The sequence below is a fragment of the Aegilops tauschii genome, chromosome 3 (genome assembly GCF_002575655.3).
Source record: "Aegilops tauschii subsp. strangulata cultivar AL8/78 chromosome 3, Aet v6.0, whole genome shotgun sequence".
Taxonomy (NCBI): Eukaryota; Viridiplantae; Streptophyta; class Magnoliopsida; order Poales; family Poaceae; genus Aegilops; species Aegilops tauschii.
The window spans coordinates 45,537,197-45,558,602 of record NC_053037.3 but is presented as its reverse complement, the minus strand read 5'-3'; the positions used below and the strand labels follow the sequence as shown (position 1 = coordinate 45,558,602).

At 42.3% G+C, this 21,406-nt stretch overlaps 3 protein-coding genes across 3 annotated transcripts; 2 read left to right on the top strand and 1 right to left on the bottom strand.

Moving 5' to 3' along the window:
* Positions 1 to 4,903: 4,903 nt before the first annotated feature.
* Positions 4,904 to 7,255, bottom strand: LOC109777159 (L-type lectin-domain containing receptor kinase IV.1-like). The gene has a single exon (XM_020335809.2). The coding sequence runs from the start codon at positions 7,126 to 7,128 to the stop codon at positions 6,115 to 6,117; it is 1,014 nt and encodes a 337-aa protein (XP_020191398.1). The 5' UTR covers positions 7,129 to 7,255; the 3' UTR covers positions 4,904 to 6,114.
* Positions 7,256 to 13,549: 6,294 nt separating this feature from the next.
* Positions 13,550 to 15,136, top strand: LOC109777160 (L10-interacting MYB domain-containing protein-like). Its single transcript, XM_020335810.4, has 3 exons — positions 13,550 to 13,912; positions 14,109 to 14,414; positions 14,505 to 15,136. The coding sequence occupies exons 2-3, from the start codon at positions 14,109 to 14,111 to the stop codon at positions 15,006 to 15,008; spliced, it is 810 nt and encodes a 269-aa protein (XP_020191399.2). The 5' UTR covers positions 13,550 to 13,912; the 3' UTR covers positions 15,009 to 15,136.
* A 163-nt stretch (positions 15,137 to 15,299) lies between these two features.
* LOC141042249 (uncharacterized) lies at positions 15,300 to 16,874 on the top strand. Its single transcript, XM_073509976.1, has one exon. It carries the CDS (start codon positions 15,368 to 15,370, stop codon positions 16,079 to 16,081), a length of 714 nt encoding a protein of 237 aa, XP_073366077.1. The 5' UTR covers positions 15,300 to 15,367; the 3' UTR covers positions 16,082 to 16,874.
* Positions 16,875 to 21,406: the final 4,532 nt, after the last annotated feature.

Genomic DNA, 21,406 nt, shown 5'->3' with positions numbered 1-21,406 from the left:
CAACGTGCGAAGTATCATCTAGTATATGTAATACAAGCTCCCGTCATGCTCAGCTGATAGTTTCACGGTGCCAAAACACAATGATGGTTGACTTAATGGATGACTGGGATAATCGGTTGACCAATATTGACCTCCACTATTACCATTAACCTTGGTTGTTTAAGAGTTTGGGGTCTAATCTCAAGCAACCTTATTCCAGAATTCATCAAAGTTGTCTCTTTGGGAGCTAATTATTGATTTCTTTTTTTTTGCGAATATAATTATTGGTTTCTATGATACAAATAGCATTTTATTTTTAGTTAAAGCTTGCGTAGAGCATCCTGCAGTAATATACTTGAATGCAGGGTCACTTAATCGTTCGAGGAACATGTATTATTTGGCTGTGATAGCAGAACTGTTGAAGAAGAGGCAAGCTGAAATCAGAAAAATCAAGAGAACAGAGAACCAGGCTGAGCATGCCATGGCAGCCATTGGACGGCAACAACAAAAAACGACATGTTGGTTGCCGGACGAGACTTGCCCGCTCCCCCGTAATACTCCCATCCATGCTCCCTCGCGTTCAACGGCGGAGATTAATTGTTGGATGGCCCACGTCCAAGTCTTCTCTTGCCTACCATCCTCTTCTCCTTTTTCTCGAGAAAAAAGAATCGCGAATCGCGACCAAAATCCAGCGAACACCACGACGCGCCCCGCGACGGTGCAGCAGCAGCGCGTCCCCGCCGCCGCTGCGCCCCTCTTTGATCCTTCGATGAAGCTTGCCACGCTAGCAAGCTGCATAAGCCGCACATCCAAGTCACTGCTACCCCCTGCAGGCCTGCACTACACCACGGAGCCCGCCGGCCATCGCGTATGTGTATCAAACTATCAATGTATATCATTTACTCTTCTCAGTCACCGTCAACAACTTCAGCGGGTGTTCACTGTCTGTACGTGCCATTGTGCCAATGGATCCAATCATGAATTGATTAACCTTTGTCATCTTAAGTCTCACCGGTGTAGTGAGGTAGCACGTCGGCACCAAGGCTATGTCACGCCAGCGCAACGGCGTCCACGGGCATGAGTTACTCGCTACCTCGACTGCTTCGGCAATACCCCTGCAAGCGAGCGTGGGAGCACGAGCAAGTAGTTTCGACGGTGATTTGTTCTAGGAGAATTTGTGTGTACTTGGATTGCAAAATTGCAATATGATACGACTAGCGATCGAGGCGGACACCATAGTCAGCCACTCAGCCTGAAGGGGTCGTGTTACACAAAGGAGAGGGATGGGAAGGAAAGGGTTGGGACGCGTTGCTGCTGCACCGCCGCGAGGCGTGTCGTGGTGTTCGCCGGATTTTGGTTGCGACTTGCGATTTTTTTTTCTCGGGAAAGAAGAAAACGACGGTAGGCAAGAGAAGACTTGGACGTGGGCCATCCAACAGTTAATCTCTGCCGTTGAACGCCGAGGGAGCACAGATGGGAGTATTTACGGGGGAGCAGGCAAGCCTCTCCCCTCAGGGATCGGTTCGGGTTATTTTCGCGCCCGTTTTATTTTTCCAGGGTCGCGTGGAGGATCTGGTCTCTCCTCCTCATCCCTGGCGACGGCGGCGAGGTCCTGGCGACGGCGGCGCAGGTAAACCTTCAGATATTATCTTTTCTAGCATATCTCCTCCATTTTTTCTATCCATTTGTTGCCCTCTCCTCCGGCATGCTCTTCCCTACCATGGTGCCTTCTCTCTCTCCCTCCCCTCTCATGGTGCCCCTCTCTCCCTTCCCATGGCACCCCTCCCCCTTCCTTCTTCATGTGGCGCCTCATTACTCTCTATTCTTGTGTCTGTGAGTCTTTCCTCTCTCTTCTTGAACCCTAAAACACATGCAGATCTCAAATCCTAATTCTCTGTGTTTTTGTATAGGTTAATTCGGGTTTAGTTTTGCAAATCTGCAGCAATCAAGTCCTAATCCCTTTCCGCTGTTTTAGGTTGATTGGAATTCAGTTTTGCAAGTCTCTGCAGCGGTCAATTAAAAAGAAGGTAACGCCAATGCTTTTGTGATGTGACACTTTGTGATGATTTTTTTGTGTCAAGATGGAACTAAAATGCTACCATATGCTCAATTTTATTTAATGTGAAAGTCGTGCTATTTGTAAAGATAGTATATTACATATACTAGTCACTAGGTGTTTGTTTTGATTCATGGTGTCCATGAATGCTGTAGTCTTGTGTTACATTCTGCACCTATGAAAATCTGCAGCAATTTGGTACAAGCAGTACCCTGAATCACATACTCTGAGGTGTTCCATCTTATTTTATTGGCTCTATATCTTTCTCTCTTTTTTCCACGTAAGTCCCTGTTTCTCGGTCATTAAGCTAGTACAGCGAGTATGCATGTCAGTTTTTGTTGCTTCCCTCGACCATTATTTTTCTTCAAAAGTCAGAAGGTTTCATTGCAACTTTATATAGCTTAAGTTGTAGTCTATGCAACCCCATCTTTCTTTTCGTCTCTAGTGTTTTGTTAAACATATACATTCCCCCTCAACCAATTCATACGGGCATTTTATTTTCTGCGAATGTATTGATACTTATGCAAAAGCTGTAGTCCCGCCGATTTTTTTTCTATGATAGTCTCAACCAGATTTCTTGAGGTGACCAAGTTTCTCTTTTTGGGGGTTCCTAATCAGTTGAGCTCTGGCCCATTCTCATATGCTAATCTTTTCTAGGAAGATCGCTAGTGTTGCACGAGCACGGAATCGTCGATGTCATATGCACTATTCTAAGGTGTTGGTCAGCTGGCTACAGACGTGTGTGGTCACGACCTAGTGGTTTTTGTTCATTTTCTCCACTCTAGTGTCTTTTGTCCATTTCTTCCTAAGTCTCCTGTTCTGGTCTCTTATGTTGTTATCTATCATTTTCTCTATATATTCATTCTGAGATGAACAACTGACTTCTTACTATTCTTCTTGCAAATCAGTTTGTAGTGTCCTACTTAAGTGTCTACCTTTTAAAATTCAAGCTCAAAACTTAAAATTGGCCATCCTTTTGGTAACTATTCACTATTTTTTCTTTAGTTTTCATTTTTGTATATAAATAGGAGTGTCCTACTTAAGTGGCTCCAGATAGGCATGGCTGTTAGCGAATCCTCATTCTCATCCTTCTTCAATCTCGCCCCCTCTATTTTTTCAGTCTGTACTTTGTTTGTCATTCTGTAGGCTTGCTATTTCATTTTTTTCATTTATCTGTTTTCTTGTCATTTTTTTAGAGAAAAGGCACGAAGGCCCGACTTCAAATTAATGAAGCCATCAACCGGCTAGGATACAATGGTGCTGAATTACAAAGGCAAAGACTTGACCAAAAACTGAAAAATACATGCCAAATCACTACGACTCGGAGCAGCAGCGAACAGAGCATCAAGAGAAACAGCGATCAAGCCACCGGAGATCTTGTGCAGACAGAACAGCAGGGCCGAAGCCACCCTACGCCGACAATTGCCGTGGACATGAAGGCCCAGACCGCTTGAAGGAAACCATCGACTCCGCCGCCCACTGCCTCGGGCCACAGCCGGAGGGGAGACCACTATCTCCCTTTCGTCCAGACCGTGCCGGACGCCCACCACCGGCCGGCAGCCAACCAGCAGACAAGGCGGGGAGCCACTGAAAGATGCGGAAGAACCCACATGCCACCACCAACGCCAGCAACCAGGGGATCCGAGCACTGCTGCTGCCACCCACCACCAAGCAGCACGCCCAACCTCCAACCACCCCTTGAATGGCGCCTCCAGGGAGGACCGAGACGCCAGAACGCCTTCGCCGTCCGGCCAAAAGGCCAAGACTTTCGCCCGGAGCAGGAGGGGGAAGAGGGGGACGGATCTGGAAGCTCGACCCGCCCTCAAGAGGGGAACAGCACCGGAGCGCCGCCGGCGTCGAGGTCGACGCGAAATCGACCAGGGGTTTCCCCCGTTCCAAGACTCCACCACCCTATCCTCGGCCAAATCTGACGGGCCAGCCACCAAATCGGGAGAGGATGCCACTGCGAGGGGAAGGGGCCGAGAGGAAGAAGAGCCGCCCGCTGCTCAGAGGCGGAGGCAGGGGGTGCGAGCAGGGGTCAGACACCCCCCATCCTCTCGCCCCCCTGTGAATGTTCGCTGGGTATTCGTACACTGGTAACGCAAATATACGTATAGACATGGCTGGGCTGACGTACTATTTAGAGTTAAATGGTCCAATAATCCAGCCCAAAGGCCCAACACACAGAATCTACCTACGCATCAGGAAACTAGGCGTACTTGCAGCCGCAGCCATCGATCGAGTAGTCAGTTTTCTTCCTAGGTTTTTTCGTGTCTTCGTGCGCCCATGCGCCGCCGCCTGCCGGATCTCGCTGCTCCTTTCCTCGATGCTGGAGCACTGCGTATTCATTCCGTGCTTCTAATCTAGCGGTCGAATCAGGGCTGCTTCATCAACTGATTTTGGCACAACTTAAGGTACGTCACTGGTATTATCGCAATACAACAAACTCCGAGTAGATTTTTCAGATGAGAGAGACATATGATGAACTAATCCAACTACATATAAAAATAGTTTGATCTACCTATTAGATATGGCAAGGTTACAATTTAGAATTCTAATTCCAGACTCTGTTCAATGTTTCAATGGTTGAAGTATGAAGAAGAGGAATGTAACAAAAATATATTTATTTTTAAGAGGCATGCTTCCAGCTCCGATATTCATGCTACCCAAAATACATATCCACCTGACGTATTCATAGAGTTAAATTTAAACTAATAGAGATGTAACATTTTGTACTGTCAAATATTTGTTTCCAATGCTTTCGTATCAATGCTACTTTTGAGACTAAATTCATGTATTGGCTCTCTCAAGTATGTTATCTCTCTCGCCCCCCTCATGTCTAAATCCTGGCTCCGCCCCTGCCGCCGCTGCAGCAAGACCTCGCCGCCCTCACGCCACCCACGCGGCCAGAAGGGACGACCAGCACCTGCGCGCGCCATCCACCGGAGAGATCGACGCCGCCATCTCCACCCAGGGCCGCCGCCCTGGCTTCCAGAGCCCCTCACAGCGGCGTGAGGCAGCAGATCCTCGCCGCCACCTTCACCGGAAGATGCGCAGCAGCCGGCGGGATCCTCGGGTGGCGGCGAGGCGGGGGGAGGAGGGAGGAGAGGTGGCGGCGGCTAGGGTTTGGGGTCGCTCCCGAGTCGCCCGAGAGGGGCGACGCGAGAGCCGGGGATTTGGATAATCTCATTTTCTTGTCATTCTTCATTGATCTTCATTGTTCTTCTCCATCTTGTCATTTATACAGGATGGAAAGTCTTCACTTAATTTTCCTTGCCATTCATCATTTCTACTTCTTCATTTCTTCATTATTCAGTCTCTTTTTTTAGTCTGAGTTAGCAAAGTTTTTTCAGCTAAAAATGATAGTAGGTTAGTCCCTCATTTGTCCCACTTATTTTCAGTACTTATTCTTAAGTGTTCATTATTCATTCTTTTTGTTCGTCGGTCTGTAAGCTTGCCTTCTCAGTCTTATATTAGTTTATCGTGATAGTATCAGTCTTCATTTTATCATATTTAAATATCATTTGCATCTTTTTTCAGTCCTATCTCCCATGGGTCTTGTCTTTTAGTAGATGATTATTTCTGTTGTGAACCTTATGTTCCTGTAAGTGCTAAAAAAAATCAGTTTTTTGAACTGGTTTTTTTGTTAGATTATTTTCAGTTTTTAGTCGTCAGTATACCTAAGTATCAGTCTCAGTTCTCTTCAGCTATATGTTAAGTGGACAGTGGTTATTATTTCGCCAGTGTTTGTTCAGTATCTTAAGTGTCTCATTTTAGTTCTCTTTAGTTATTTGGCCAGTGTTTGTTCTTGTCAATCAGTTTTAAGTTCAGTTATTTATTAGTGTACTTTCGATTCAGCTTATTATTTTCAATTTATTATGTTGTTCTTGTATTTTCAGCATTCATTTTGAATTGGTTAGACTTGATATGTGTTTATAATTCCTGTAGTTTAAATTAGTTAGCTGGTGAGTCAATATTCTTAATTTTTCAGTCATCTTTTTGCTAACAAATAGTTTTTTTTTCTGCCACATGTGTAACAGTAACAGTGATGGTGTGCCCAATCTGCAAGTCCGACTGAGCTAGCCATCGCTCATCGGGTTTAAATTTTGGTGTTTGATTGTCTGAAGACTTTGAAAGCTCAGTGGTAAATTAGTTTTGAATATGCTTAATTTATCAGTATAGTCTAGTTCCTTGACAACTGGTACAAAAATGGCTCGGGTAATACGTGAGCGGTTTTGTGTTTTCTGTCTAACTTCTTCTATAATCTGAGACAGGGATGTGTAGTTAAGTGGATGAGCCTTCCCAGTTGTGTTGAAACTCCATCCAATAATGTAGTGCCTTGACTTAAGGAGGCCCGTTGAAGATGAAAACCCAGCATAGAATGAGTTGTTTGCCAACACAGACGTAAGATTAACACTGCTTAACAACAATGGACGTTGCGGCTTGAGCTCTAAATAAGGTGCCAAACTGACATTAATGTTGTGCGAGATGCCATCATAGTCCACCCACACTTGCATCGGTTTACCACTCGCAAGCTTCAATGGAGAGAACATACCATTTGAGGTGTAGTAACCAGCCGTGTGGGAATCAATGGACTCCATGTCATTCACATCGATTCGAATGTGGTTGTCATCAATATCAGCAAATTGGGGATTCTTAATTGTATCAAGCTCAACAGCAAAGAGTTGGTTTGTGCCATTACCGTTGCTTTCCATGTTGGTCAGGCCCAGGTACGGACCCGGGAGGGCATCGAACACAAAGTCCATCGTGGATGAAAGCGCAAAGGCAAGCCCATGCGCACTCACCCTGTGGTTGCTTTCCGGGGGCATGATGAGAAACACAAAGGTGGTTGAGAATGAGGTAATAGAGCCAAATGGACGCCTAGAGAAAGCCTGCCCGCTCTTCTGTGGATCATTGTTGGTTAGCATAAGTGCCCCGCTTGTGACAGAAGCCACACCATTAAGCTGAAACATGCGCACAGGGATGCCGGTGTCGTAGTTGAAGCCATGCTCACCAAAATCACCAAAGGCGTAGGTGCACTTGAACATGGGGATGATGAAGAGGAGAAAGAGCATGAGTAAGTGAGCCGACATAGTGAAGCAAATCAGCTCTCAGCCTCTCTCCCGGCTGGGATAGATATGTTTGGTGAAGCAAAGTTGTACCAAAGATCAAAGAGGCTGTCCTAAAGATATAGTCGAAGGACACACACATCATGTTGAAGAAAAGAAAGGCCGGTTTCAATTAAAAATGGAAAAGAATGCCCATTTGATAGGCAGAAGCAACCTATATTTTCTCGGCCATACAACTCACATACATCACGCGGAAGAAAAGAGGGCCATTCTCTAAGAAAATAAAAGAAAATGAAGGCACGTTTGATAGGTATACCATTCGGCGTGGATGGTGAGCTATCTCAAAAACAATGATAGGTATAAGTACAACAAACCTATATTGAAGGCCAATTTTCTTGAACAGGTCAAGCTCCTATGACGCACCTTGACATTGATGCACGACATGCTAGCTGCCGTACGCATACAATTCGTCGTTCTCTGCCGTATCCAACATCTGCGGCAACGGGAATATGTAACAAAATAAGCACCAATGTCGATTGATCATGTGTTCTCTTTGCGTTTTGGGAGAAGTCAGAGGGCATGCATCATACGATGTACTCTTGAAGCCATTTTTTGTTCGTGCTTGCTTGTTCCAAGTTAAAATGACCCGAGATAATCCTCTATAACACTAAGCTCCATAAGCGCTCACAATCAATTGAGATCCCAATTAAAATTGGATCATCCAATTTTGACCGGATCAACAATTTCTCAAAGCCATCTAATTCAATTATTTTATACTGTACAATATGCTTTCTAATTTTAAAATCGTCACAACTAATTGAGGTCTTCAATTTAAATTGAGTCACTTAATTTTGACTGGGTCCACAATTTCTCAAGAAGCTCTCCCATTCAATTATTTTAATTCACTATTGTTCCATAATTTTGAAGCACTTCAATTTGATTGAGATATTCAATTATGGATTTGGTTTAAGATTTTGATCGGGCCAATCATTTTTCAAATCAATCGGCTGCAACCGCCTATAAAAACATATCAATCTCGCGCACCGTACTACCACCTAGAAAAAAGAAATGTCTTATGTGATACAGTAGCACCAATATAATACATGCAGCTACCGACACGGAAATTTCCTCAAATAAATATGGATTTCTTGGCGGATAACACAAAATCACATCGACAATGGCCCACCAAATTATCAAATTGTAAAAAAAAAACACTCCACATCTTCCTGCCCCACCAAATTAAATATTCCATCAGTTCCAAAATATAAGGGTATTAGTTTTTTTGGAAAGTAAAATTCCTTTAACTTTGACCAAGTTCAGAGCCGCCACAAATGTCAACATCCACAATATTAAACAAAAAGTATGGAAATTCATTTTACGATGAATCTAATTATACCGATTTGGTACTATGGATTTTGATATATTTCTCTACAAATTTGATCAAACTTAAAAATATTTGAACTTTCAAAAGGTAATACACATTATATTTGAAATAGAGTGAGTAATGTTTCTAAGAAATCCAACAACACCAACGGCGCAGCAAAGCGCGCCCAACCCTCCAGTCTGTTACCTTTTGGAGTGTTCAGAGGCACTAGGCCATATTCAGTGTGCAAGCATCTACATCTTTGCGGGTAAGAATGAGTTCTTAGGGAATCTCCAAGGAGAACCCACAAACCGCCCACATATGTCCGGACCGCGGAAGCCATCCAACGCGGGCTTGTATCGGTCCGTAGAGCGGTTCGAACGATTTTTTCTCGGCAAACCGGAGACAAATGTGAGGAAGCTTTGCGAGAGTCCGGACACCACACACATATGACTCTGACACCCCTGCCCACCCAAAACCCTTACCGGACCCACGTCTCCGTCCTTCCCATTTTTGCTCCTTCCTTTTTTCTCTCTTGCCTTCGTGATACGTCTATTTTGCATCATGCTTTTATATCGATATTTATTGCATTATGGGCTGTTATTACAAGTTATGTCACAATACTTATGCCTATTCTCTCTTATTTTATAAGATTTATATGAAGAGGGAGAATGCCGGCAGCTGGGATTCTGGGCTGGAAAAGGGGCAAATATTAGAGACCTATTCTCACTACTAGAGAAAACCTTAGTAGTGGCGCTGGTTTTTTACATACCAGTAGCGCGGGCACCCGCGCTACTGCTAGGGCGCTACAGCTATTAATTAACAGTAGCGCGCTTCTAAACCAGCGTTGCAGCTAAGATACCTAGTAGTAGCGTTTGTTTGTCTACCAACGGTACTACTATCATCATGTAGTAGTAGCGCCCTATTTTCTCCCCACGCTACAACTAGGCAAATAGAAATAATAATAAAAATGTTAGATGCAATATTCATGGAAATCAAGACAAGTCCAGTGCAAATAAACTAAGTTCATAGAACCATCTCACAAACATTAACGACTAAGTTCACAGAACCATCTCACAAACATTAAGGACAATACCATATTTAATATAACCACACAATCTCACAAACCCATATATAGTAGTCAACAATGCATGGATAAATCATAGTTGATAAGTCTACTAGGTAGTCATACTAGCATATATATGGTTCAGCAGCCACACGCAAGCATATGTAGTTCTAGATGATATCGACGACGACCATCATCCTCAAGCCTGAGCGGTGGGTGTTCCTGATAGTAATTAGGATTGCCTGTCCAACATGAAGATTCTTGCCGACGAGGAAGCTCTTCCACCCAACCGAGTTGAAGTGTGTGCGACCGTCCGTGTCCACGCCGTACGCACAAGTGGTGACGGGGCCCCTCGCGGTAAGGCGTATTCCAGCAGAACCTTCTTCATCAGGCTTGATACCACAACTCTCAGATAGGCTCTTTGGCAATCTCTGAATAAGAAAAACATATCAATTAATAAGTAGCCTCACACATTCTACACTATCAAAAGACAGTACTACATTTCTGCTAATGATGAATTCTACTAATAAGTATATATGAATTCTACACTATTAACAGTTCTTTGGATTCTACACGAAGCATATATATCATCGGATTCACTAAGCATATAGATCATCGGATTCACTAAGCATATAAGATTCACTAAGCATATATATCATCGGACTGTACACTAAGTATAACAATAAAGCATATATATCATCGGATTCACTAAGCATATAGATCATCGGATTCACTAAGCATATAAGATTCACTAAGCATATATATCATCGGACTCTACACTAAGTATAACAATTAAAGCATATCATCAAATTACTCTAAAAAGTCCTGAAACTCCACGAGAGTCATTTTTGGATTTAATAAAAAATACTGCGCGAAGAAAGTACCAGAGGGAGCCCACACCCTGGCCACGAGGGTGGGGGCGCGCCCCCTGCCTCGTGGGCCCCCTGTCAGCCCTCCGGTGGCCATCTTCTGCTATATGAAGTCTTTTACCCTGAAAAAAATCATAAGCAAGCTTTCAGGACGAAACACCGCCGCCACGAGGCGGGACCTTGGCGGAACCAATCTAGGGCTCTAGCGGAGCTGTTCTGCCGGGGAAACTTCCCTCCGGGAGGGGAAAATCGTCACCATCGATCCTCTCATTGGGAGGGGGTCAATCTCCATCAACATCTTCACCAGCACCATCTCCTCTAAAACCCTAGTTCATCTCTTGTATCCAATCTTTGTCTCGAAACCTCAGATTGGTACCTGTGGGTCACTAGTAGTGTTGATTACTCCTTGTAGTTGATGCTAGTTGGTTTATTCGGTGGAAGATCATATGTTCAGATCCTTTATGCATATTAATACCCCTCTGATTATGAACATGAATATGATTTGTGAGTAGTTGCGTTTGTTCCTGAGGACATGGGAGAAGTCTTGCTATAAGTAGTCATGTGAATTTGGTATTCGTTCAATATTTTGATGAGATGTATGTTGTCTCTCCTCTAGTGGTGTTATGTGAACGTCGACTACATGACACTTCACCATTGTTTGGGACTAGAGGAAGGCATTGGGAAGTAATAATTAGATGATGGGTTGCTAGAGTGACAGAAGCTTAAACCCTAGTTTATGCATCGTAAGGGGCTGATTTGGATTCATATGTTTCATGCTATGGTTAGGTTTACCTTAATACTTCTTTTGTAGTTGCGGATGCTTGCAATATGGGTTAATCATAAGTGGGATGCTTGTCCAAGAAAGGGCAGTACCCAAGCACCGGTCCACCCACATATCAAATTATCAAAGTAACGAACGTGAATCATATAAGCGTGATGAAAACTAGCTGACGATAATTCCCATGTGTCCTCGGGAGCGCTTTTCTCTATATAAGAACTTGTCCAGGCCCTTCGCAGAGGGAAATAAAAAGGAATAGAAGGAAAACTTTGACTCTTTGCATAAAAGTAAATACATAAAAGTAAAAAGATATATAGGCCCTTCGCAGAGGGAAGCAGAGATTGCCATGCGCTTATTTGTTTGTATGTTCAATCCCTTAGTGAAAAAGAACGTCACGTTACATTGCCCCTTGTGATAGCGACCTTTATTATGCAGTTGTCGCTTTTATTCTTCACCATCACAAGTTCGTGGAACGCTCAATTTTCTCTTACACTAAATGATCTCACACTTTTAGAAGCAATTTTTATTGCCTTTTTGCACCGATGACAACTTAGTTGAGGGATCTTGCTCAATCCCTAGGTAGGTATGGTGGACACTTGAAAATAAGATTTGGGTTTAAGGGTTTTTGCATGCATAAGTAGTATCTCTACTTGGTACGAAATTTTTCGCTAGCAAAGATAGGGGCAAGCACCACATGTTGAAGGATCTATGACAATATGACTTCTATGTGAATATAAACAAACATAAACCATTATGTTGTCTTCCTTGTCCAACGTCAACAATTTTGGCATATAATATTTTGATGAGGGCTCACAATCACAAAAGATTTCTAGGATAGTATATTTATATGTGAATCTTCTCTTCCCTTATTAATTCTTTCATGAGTTGCATTATTGACTAATGCTATGTTTGTCAATCTCTAATAAAATTTTCTACCTATAATTTTTCCTTATGTGGTGCTATCACCTACCATAGGATTAGTATATGATCTTATTGATTTATTTCCATTCTTTCATTTATTTACTTTCGTTTTCTCCTTTCTTATTTCTTTTCTTTATTTGCAACATGAAAGTAAAGAAAGCAAAAACTCAAACTAAACTTTATTATAACTTGCACACAATTACAATGATAGATCACTAAGCAAACTTTCAAAGAAGAAAGGATCGAACTAAACTTTTATTCATCTAAGCAAGAGATCAAACTAAAACAAGTAAAAGCAAAAAAGATAGTGGGATGATACGATACCGGGCCACGTCCCCCAAGCTTGGCGGAAGCCAAGGGGAGTGCCATACCCGATACTCAATTCTCCTTTGGTGATGAAGAGGGTGATGGTAGTGATGAAAAGGTAGAGGGGTTGTCTTCCGCTTCCTCCAGCTTCTGACGGAGAATAAAATTTTCCATCATCAACTCGCAATTATCTATCTTGAGTTTTATTATCCTCTTGCATAATGCCTCCATGCTTTAATTTTTGAACCGGGGAGGAATCGATTCATCTTCGTCTTCTTCGGAGGAACAGCAATAGTGCTTCTCGTCCCCATAGGATTTGGGGTTTGTGATGAGGTCAGCAACATAGCCCTCACCCTCAGAGTCTTGAGACGACATACTTTCAGATCTAATAGGAAAACAGCAACAAAAGAGAACAAAAGATTTCTTCGCGATACGATGATCAACAGGTTCGGGAAGTATATATAGATTTTTTTATCTTGGAGGAAAAGCATAAGGAAGAAAAATGGAGTACGGAAGGTGTCCCAGCTGGGCACAACCCACCTGGGCGCGCCAGGCTCCCACACCAGGGGACGCTTCCTGGAAGATTCTTTATTTCCAAAATTCTAAAATATTCCAAAACTGATAAAAATATTTGTGCGGATTTTTCGGAGTCCGTTTACTTATCGTATCACGTACCCCCTTATTTTCACGATTCTGGAGTGCTCCAGAAGGACTCTTTTATGTGCTCTTCCAGTGTCAAAGTTTGGATAATATTACTTTCAACATTAATAGGGTACCTGAGATATAATGCTTTATTCGTTGCCCATTGACAACCTTCGGGTTAGTACCTTCGAAATTATTTATTTTGATGGCTCCAGACCAGTAAATCTCCTCGATGACATAGGGGCCATCCCATTTTGAGGTGGCCTTTGTTTGGGCTAGAGATAGTGATTCCTGGATTCTAGCACAGTCAAAATCGGATTCACAAACAAACAGGCAGATTCCAACATCAGATGCCTGGAATCGATTCTCAAACTTGCACTGGACGCGGCCGGAAGCTGGAATCAGCGAGTTTGCTGATTCCCGAGCTGCCACTTACCCCCTTTCAAATATGGGCCAACTTCTACCCGTTATTACGATGGAAATGCCACCGCGTGCCCAGCCCAACCTCTCCATCGACAGGGTCATCTTTTCGTTCGCACACATCCACACCTACCGAACAGAGGCAGAAAAACAGAGAGGGGATGGCTCTCTAGGGTTCGCCCGCCGCCACCGTCGCCGGCCCCGTCGCCGGCAAGGCATGTGGATCCGGTCTCCGCCGCCCCCGGCCATACACCGGCCGCATCAGATCTGTCGCGCCGCCGTCCCTTAGCACCTGCTGCCCCCGCTCTCAGTCCGCCCCTGTGCTCCACCTGCGCCGGCGCCGGAGCTTCAGCTGCACCACGCCGGAGGCCCCCCTTGCCCCCCAACTCCACCTCCTCGTGCCCGACTGCACCAGCCCTGCCCCATCTCCTACCTTTGAGAAGGTAACTGTTCATCAGTCCCAAAAAATGTATTTTTTGGTTGATGCTCTGAATTATGTTCTTATGTACGAACTACTTTAGTAATAGGCCTTGATTGGAGCAGTAGCATTGTTCAGATTTAGTAAAATGTCAGATTTAGTAATAGGCCATGATTGGCTGGATATATGTAAATTGCCTTGATGAATGTCATATGTTATAGATGTCAAAAGCTAATTGGAGTCCAGAAATGACCACCATTTTTTGCAATCTCGCTGCTAAGGAGAAGGAAAAGGGGAATAGGCCTACCAAATTTTTGAACCCTGCTGGATACAAGAATGTAGAAGTTGGCTTCTTTCAGCAGACCGAAAAACTTTACAGTAGGCTGCAGTTCAAAAATAAATGGGGCAGTTTGAGGACCTTGTATAGGGATTGGCTGATCCTAAAGAATACATCTACTGGACTTGGTTGGAATGATGAAACAAACACCATGATTGCTGATGACGAATGGTGGAAGAAGGCCGGTGAAGTAAGTCATGTTCGTAAGATCAAATTGTCTTGTGGCTAATATTGCACTAGAATTTTTTGTTGACAAGTGCCAAATGAATTACTTATGCAGGAAAACAAGGACATCTTGCAGTTTCGTAAATGTGGTCCTGAAAATCTGAACCAAATGAGCATCATGTATGAGAAGATCAATGTTACAGGAGAAACTTCTATGATGCCAGGTGGTGAGCATGAAGTGCTTGATCTTGAAGAAGATGAAACCGAGGAGGAAGAAGTGCAGACTACACAAGCCAAGAAGGCAAAGAAGGGGCCATGGAAGATAGATGGAAGCTCTAGTAAAAAGAATCCTGTTCAAAGGGATTTCAAGCGCATGGTTGACCACTTGATTAGTGAACATGTTGCGATGAACTCACATAAGGATAGTGTTGCTACTAAAATTGAAAAGATTATGGAAGAAGTTCTGGCATGTGGAGCCGATGAAACAAGTGATGAGTACTTCATAGCAACCAAGTCGTTTACGAAGTTTGAAAATCGTTGTTTCTTTAACAATATGAAGACTAGCGAAGGGAAGAAGAATTGGCTTAGGAGGATGTATGAAGAGCTAAATAGGCATTAGGATTACACTTTAGACGTGCGATCATGAATATGTTATTCCCTTCCTTTATGTTATGTCGCTTGAGACTTGTTGAACTATATTTCCTTTCTTGTTATGTCACTTGAGACCTAATGAACAATATTTCCCTTCATGCTTTGTCACTTTAGACTTGATCAACAATATTTCCTTTCTTGTTATGTCACTTGGTACTTGTTGAAAAATATTTCTACCGATTGTTATCGCTTATGTTGATCCTGACATACATGTGTTCCTAATATTTCTGTGTTTATGTAGATGAGCACAAGTGATAGCCATAGTGAACAGTCCAAAAGTGATTCTGATGCTATGCCAACCTCAAGGAGGCAAAGGAGAAAAAATACATGATGGCTGCACTTGTTGGTATCATGTACAGTGAGAAGTATCTCATGAAAAAGAAGAGAAGAGTTCCGATAATGACCGGACAAGAGTGGGTTACCGAGAACTTGAGTACTCCAAAAGATTGCTATAACATGTTCAGGATGTACAAGCCTTGTTTTGATAGGTTGCATCGTACACTTGTACACACATATGGCTTGAAAGGAACAAGAAACATGAGTTCAGAAGAAGCATTGGGTATGTTTCTCTGGACGGTTGGGGGCCCTCAATCCGTAAGCCAAGTGGAGAATCGTTTCAAGAGATCAACCGAAGTTATACATCGCAAATTCAATGAAGTATTGAAATGCTTGAATGACATGGCTGTAGACATCATTCGACCAAGTGATCCGGAGTTCAGAGTTGTACATGATAGGCTTCGAGATGCAAGATTCGCACCTCACTTTGATGGTTGCATAGTTGCAATTGATGGGTTGCATATTCCTATAATAGTTCCAAATGATGAGATCGTCAACCATGTTGGTCGACATGGATACCCAACACAGAATATCATGGCAGTGTGTGACTTTGACATGAGATTCACTTCTATTGTCGCGGGATGGCCAGGGTCAGCACATGACACAAGGATATTCAGAGATACTTTGGTGAAGTATGCAAATAGGTTTCCACATCCACCGATAGGTATCCATTTCATTTACATGCGCATGACAATATTGTTTTAGTTAGCTTGTTCATCCCTTGTGTAAAACTAGTATTTTATGCAGGGAGGTACTATCTTGTTGACTCGGGTTATCCCAATTGTGATGGATATTTAGCTCCATACAAAGGGCAAAAGTACCATGTGCCAGAATTTCGCCAAGGTCTCCCACCGAATGGGAAAAAAGAAACATTTAACTTTGCACATTCATCTCTACGCAATGTTATTGAGCATTCATTTGGTGTCTGGAAGATGAAATGGCGTATTTTATAGAAAATGCCAAGTTACCCTCCTGAGAAGCAAGATCGAATCATCATTGCATGCATGGCACTTCATAATTGCATTAGAGAAAGCAATTTGAGAGACTTGGAGTTTGACAAATGTGATTGTGATGAGAACTACATGCCAGGGAATTTACAACCCCTACCCACGGGACATGTGTCCCATATTGTGGTTGGTGATGATGCGACCATGAAAGCAACTCGTGAGGCAATTGCTGATGGATTGATGGCGGATCAAGTATAGTTTCACATATTACTTGATGAGACTATGATGATTGGTGCATATTTTGGATGATATGTGTACGTATGTAAGACTGATGGTTAGTACATATTTTGGATGATATGTGCACGTATGTAAGACTATGATGGTTGGCCCGTACGTGGATGATATATTTCGTATGGAAGACTACGAGGGTTGATTCTTTTTTTGGATGTTACGTTTCATATGCATGTTTAGGATGATATATTCATACATCATGTCATTTCTCGAAATAAATATTCTATATGTTGTGTTTTTGTGCTAGTTCTCACTTTATCAAGTCAAAACAGATAACTTGTGCTTTAATCTGCATATAAACATCATAGTCAGTAGTCGAGGGCGTTACTGACATTTCACAACACCCACAACTCCTAAAGCTGACAAACAACAGGTTAAACAAACAGTCAGATTCTGATTCTCAGGAATCAAGAGCCACAGCTGATTCTTAGGAATCCATAGCAAAGTGATTTTCAGGAATCTGTAGCCCAAACAAAGGGGGCCTGAGAGGAGTTTTCCTGCAAATAATCTAAAACAAGTTGTACAAAAGAACATATTCTCCGACTTTAAACTCACGCTTTTGGATTCTTTTGTCATGCCATCTTTTAACTTTCTCTTTGAATAATTTTGCATTTTCATAAGCTTGGGCTCTCCATTCATCTAATGAGCTTATATCAAATAACCTCTTTTCACCAGTAAGTTTGAAGTCATAGTTGAGTTCTTTGATTGGCCAATATGCTTTATCTTCTAACTCAAGAGGCAAATGACAAGCTTTTCCATAAACCATTTTATAGGGAGACATACCCATAGGATTTTTATATGTTGTTCTATAAGCCCAAAGTGCATCATCTAATTTCTTAGACCAATTCTTCCTGGACCTATTGATAGTCTTTTGCAAAATTAATTTTATTTCTAAGGTGATGCAATTCTATGGTTAACATCATATTTGGCAAGCATTTTATGAAAGGCACCATGAATAAAGTGTGAACCACCATCAGTCATTAAATATCTAGGGACTCCAAACCTTGGGAAATAACTTCCTTAAGCATTTTAATAGAGGTGTTGTGATCAGCACTACTGGTTGGAATAGCTTCTACCCATTTAGTAACATAATCAACAACAACCAAAATATGTGTATACCCATTAGAGGAAGGAAAAGGTCTCATGTAATCAAATCCCCAAACATCAAATGGTTCAACAGCAAGTGAATAATTCATAGGCATTTCTTGACGCTTACCGATATTACCTATTCTTTGACATTCATCACAAGATGACACGTACTTACAGGCATCCTTGAAGAGAGTAGGCCAATAAAATCCAGACTGCAATACCTTATGAGCAGTTCTATCTCCAGCATGATGCCCTCCATAAGCTTTGGAGTGACATTTCCGTAGGATTTGTCCCTGTTCATGCTCAGGTACGCAACGTCTAATAATACCATCTACTCCTTCTTTATAAAGATGTGGGTCATCCAAAAGGTAGTGTCTTAAATCATAGAAGAATTTTCTTTTGTTGGTATGTAAAGCTAGGTGGCAAATATTTAGCAACAATGTAATTAGCATAGTCAGCATACCAAGGAGTACTATTAGCAACATTTATTGCAGCTAACTGCTCATCAGGAAAACTGTCATCAATAGGTAGTGGGTCATCAAGCACATTTTCAAGCCTAGACAAGTTATCAGCTACGGGGTTCTCAGCTCCTTTTCTATCAATGATATGTAAATCAAATTCTTGTAACAAGAGAACCCAACTAATAAGTCTAGGTTTAGCATCTTTCTTATCCATAATATATTTAATAGAAGCATGGTCTGTGTTAATAGTTACTTTGGAATCAACAATATAAGGTCTAAATTTATCACAAGAAAACACCACTGCTAAGAATTCCTTTTCAGTAGTAGCATAATTTCTTTGAGCACTGTCTAGAGTTTTACTTGCATAATGAATAACATTCAATTTCTTATCAACTCTTTGTCCTAGAACATCACCAACAGCATAATCACTAGCATCATGCATAATTTCAAAAGGCAAGTTCCAATCAGGTGGTTGAACAATAGGTGCAGAAATTAAGGCTTTCTTGAGTATTTCAAAGGCTTCTAAACAATCATCACCAAAAACAAAAGGAATGTCCTTTTGCAAAAGACTAGTAAGAGGCCTAGAAATTTTAGAGAAGTCTTTGATAAATCTCCTATGAAAACCAGCATGACCTAGGAAACTACGAATACCTTTTATATCTTTAGGACATGGCATTTTCTCAATGGCATCAACCTTGGCTTTGTCCACTTCAATACCTCTTTCAGAAATTTTATGACCCAAGACAATGCCTTCATTAACCATAAAGTGGCACTTCTCCCAATTCAAGACAAGATTTGTTTGTTCACATCTCTGCAAAACTCAATCAAGATTGCTTAAACAATCATCAAAAGACTTCCCATAAACAGAAAAGTCATCCATGAAAACCTCAACAATCTTTTCACAAAAATCAGAGAATATAGCAGTCATACATCTTTGAAAGGTAGTAGGTGCATTACATAAACCAAAAGGCATACGTCTATAAGCATAGGTTCCAAAAGGACAAGTAAAAGTGGTCTCTTCTTGATCCGGTTGAGAAACAAGTATTTGTGAAAAGCCAGAATATCCATCAAGGAAGCAAAAGTGTGTGTGCTTAGATAATCTTTCAAGCATTTGATCAATAAAAAGGCAAAAGGTAATGATCTTTCCTAGTTGCTTTGTTTAATTTTCTAAAATCAATTACCATCTTATAGCCTGTAACAATTCTTTGTGGAATGAGTTCATTCTTATCGTTAGGAACAACAGTTATACCTCCTTTCTTAGGGACACAATGAATAGGACTTACCCATCTACTATCAGATATGGGATAGATTATACCTGCTTCCAGAAGTTTTAATATTTCCGTTCTTACCACCTCTTTCATCTTCGGATTTAACCGACATTGGTGGTCAACAACTGGTTTAGCATCAGGTTCCATATTAATTTTGTGCTGACATAGAGTGGGACTAATGCCCTTTAAATCATCAAGAGTATATCCAATAGCAGCTTGATGCTTCATTAGAACTTTCAATAATCTTTCTTCTTCATGTTCTGAAAGGTTAGCACTGATAATAACATGATATATTTTCTTTTCATCAAGATAAGCATATTTCAAAGTGTCTGGCAATTGTTTTAATTCAAACACAGGATCACCTTTAGATGGAGGAGGACCTCCCAGAGTTTCAACAGGCAAATTGTGTTTAAGTAGAGGACGTTGTTCAAAGAAAATCTTATCTATTGCATTTCTTTCATGCATATGTAAATCATTTTCATGGTCTAGCAAATATTGTTCTAAAGGATCAGTAGGTGGCACAGCAATAGAAGCAAGACCAATTAATTCATCCTTACTAGGCAATTCTTTTTCATGAAGATTTCTACTAAACTTGAAAAAATTAAACTCATGAGACTCATTACCAAAGTAACACCGACGGTTTGTTTCTCACAATCTATTCTAGCATTAACAGTGTTCAAGAAAGGTCTACCAAAAATAATGGGACAGAAGTAATCTTGTGGGGAACCAAGAACAAGGAAGTCAGTAGGGTATTTTATTTTCCCACACAAGACTTCAACATCTCTAACAATCCCAATTGGTGATATGGTGTCTCTATTAGCAAGTTTATGTTGGGGAACGTAGTAATTTCAAAAATTTCCTACGCACACACAGGATCATGGTGATGCATAGCAACGAGAGGGGAGAATGTGTCCACGTACCCTCGTAGACCGAAAGCGGAAGCGTTATCACAACGCGGTTGATGTAGTCGTACGTCTTCACGATCCGACCGATCCAAGTACCGAACGTACGGCACCTCCGAGTTCAGCACACGTTCAACTCGATGACGTCCCTCGAACTCCGATCCAGCCGAGCTTTGAGAGAGTTCCGTCAGCACGACGGCGTGGTGACGATGATGATGTTCTACCGACGCAGGGCTTCGCCTAAGCACTGCTACGATATTATCGAGGTGGAATATGGTGAAGGGGGGCACCGCACACGGCAAAGAGATCAATGATCAATTGTTGTCCCTATGGGGTGCCCCCCTGCCCCCGTATATAAAGGAGCAAGAGGGGAGGCGGCCGGCCAAGGAGGAGGGCGCGCCAAGGGGGGAGTCCTACTCCCACCGGGAGTAGGACTCCTCCTTTCCTTGTTGGAGTAGGAGAGAAGGAAAGAGGGGGTGAGGGAGAAGGAAAAGGGGGCTGCACCCCTTGTCCAATTCGAACTAGAGGGGGGGTGCGCGCCTCCTTCCTTTTGGCCTCTCTCCTCTATTCCCGTATGGCCCAATAAGGCCCAATACTTCTCCTCGGCGAATTCCGATAACTCTCCGGTACTCCGATAAATACCCGAATCACTCGGAACCTTTCCGAAGTCCGAATATAGTCGTCCAATATATCGATCTTTACGTCTCGGCCATTTCGAGACTCCTCGTCATGTCCCTAATCTCATCCAGGACTCCGAACTACCTTCGGTACATCAAAACACATAAACTCATAATATAACCGTCATCGAACTTTAAGCGTACGGACCCTACGGGTTCGAGAACTCATATTGGCTCCCACATATTCTACGAAGATCTTTATCGGTCAAACTGCATAACAACATACGTTGTTCCCTTTGTCATCGGTATGTTACTTGTCCGAGATTCGATCGTCGGTATCTCAATACCTAGTTCAATCTCGTTACCGGCAAGTCCCTTTACTCGTTCCGTAATACATCATCCCGCAACTAACTCATTAGTTGCTATGCTTGCAAGGCTTATAGTGATGTGCATTA

What these genes read in the sequence shown, in the direction of transcription:
- LOC109777159 (XM_020335809.2), bottom strand. Translation starts at nt 7,128, where the DNA reads ATGTCGGCTCACTTACTCATGCTCTTTCTCCTCTTCATCATCCCCATG.
- LOC109777160 (XM_020335810.4), top strand. Translation starts at nt 14,109, where the DNA reads ATGTCAAAAGCTAATTGGAGTCCAGAAATGACCACCATTTTTTGCAAT. An exon ending in GGTGGAAGAAGGCCGGTGAA is followed by an intron (nt 14,415 to 14,504) that starts GTAAGTCATGTT and finishes TTACTTATGCAG; the next exon opens with GAAAACAAGGACATCTTGCA.
- LOC141042249 (XM_073509976.1), top strand. Translation starts at nt 15,368, where the DNA reads ATGATGGCTGCACTTGTTGGTATCATGTACAGTGAGAAGTATCTCATG.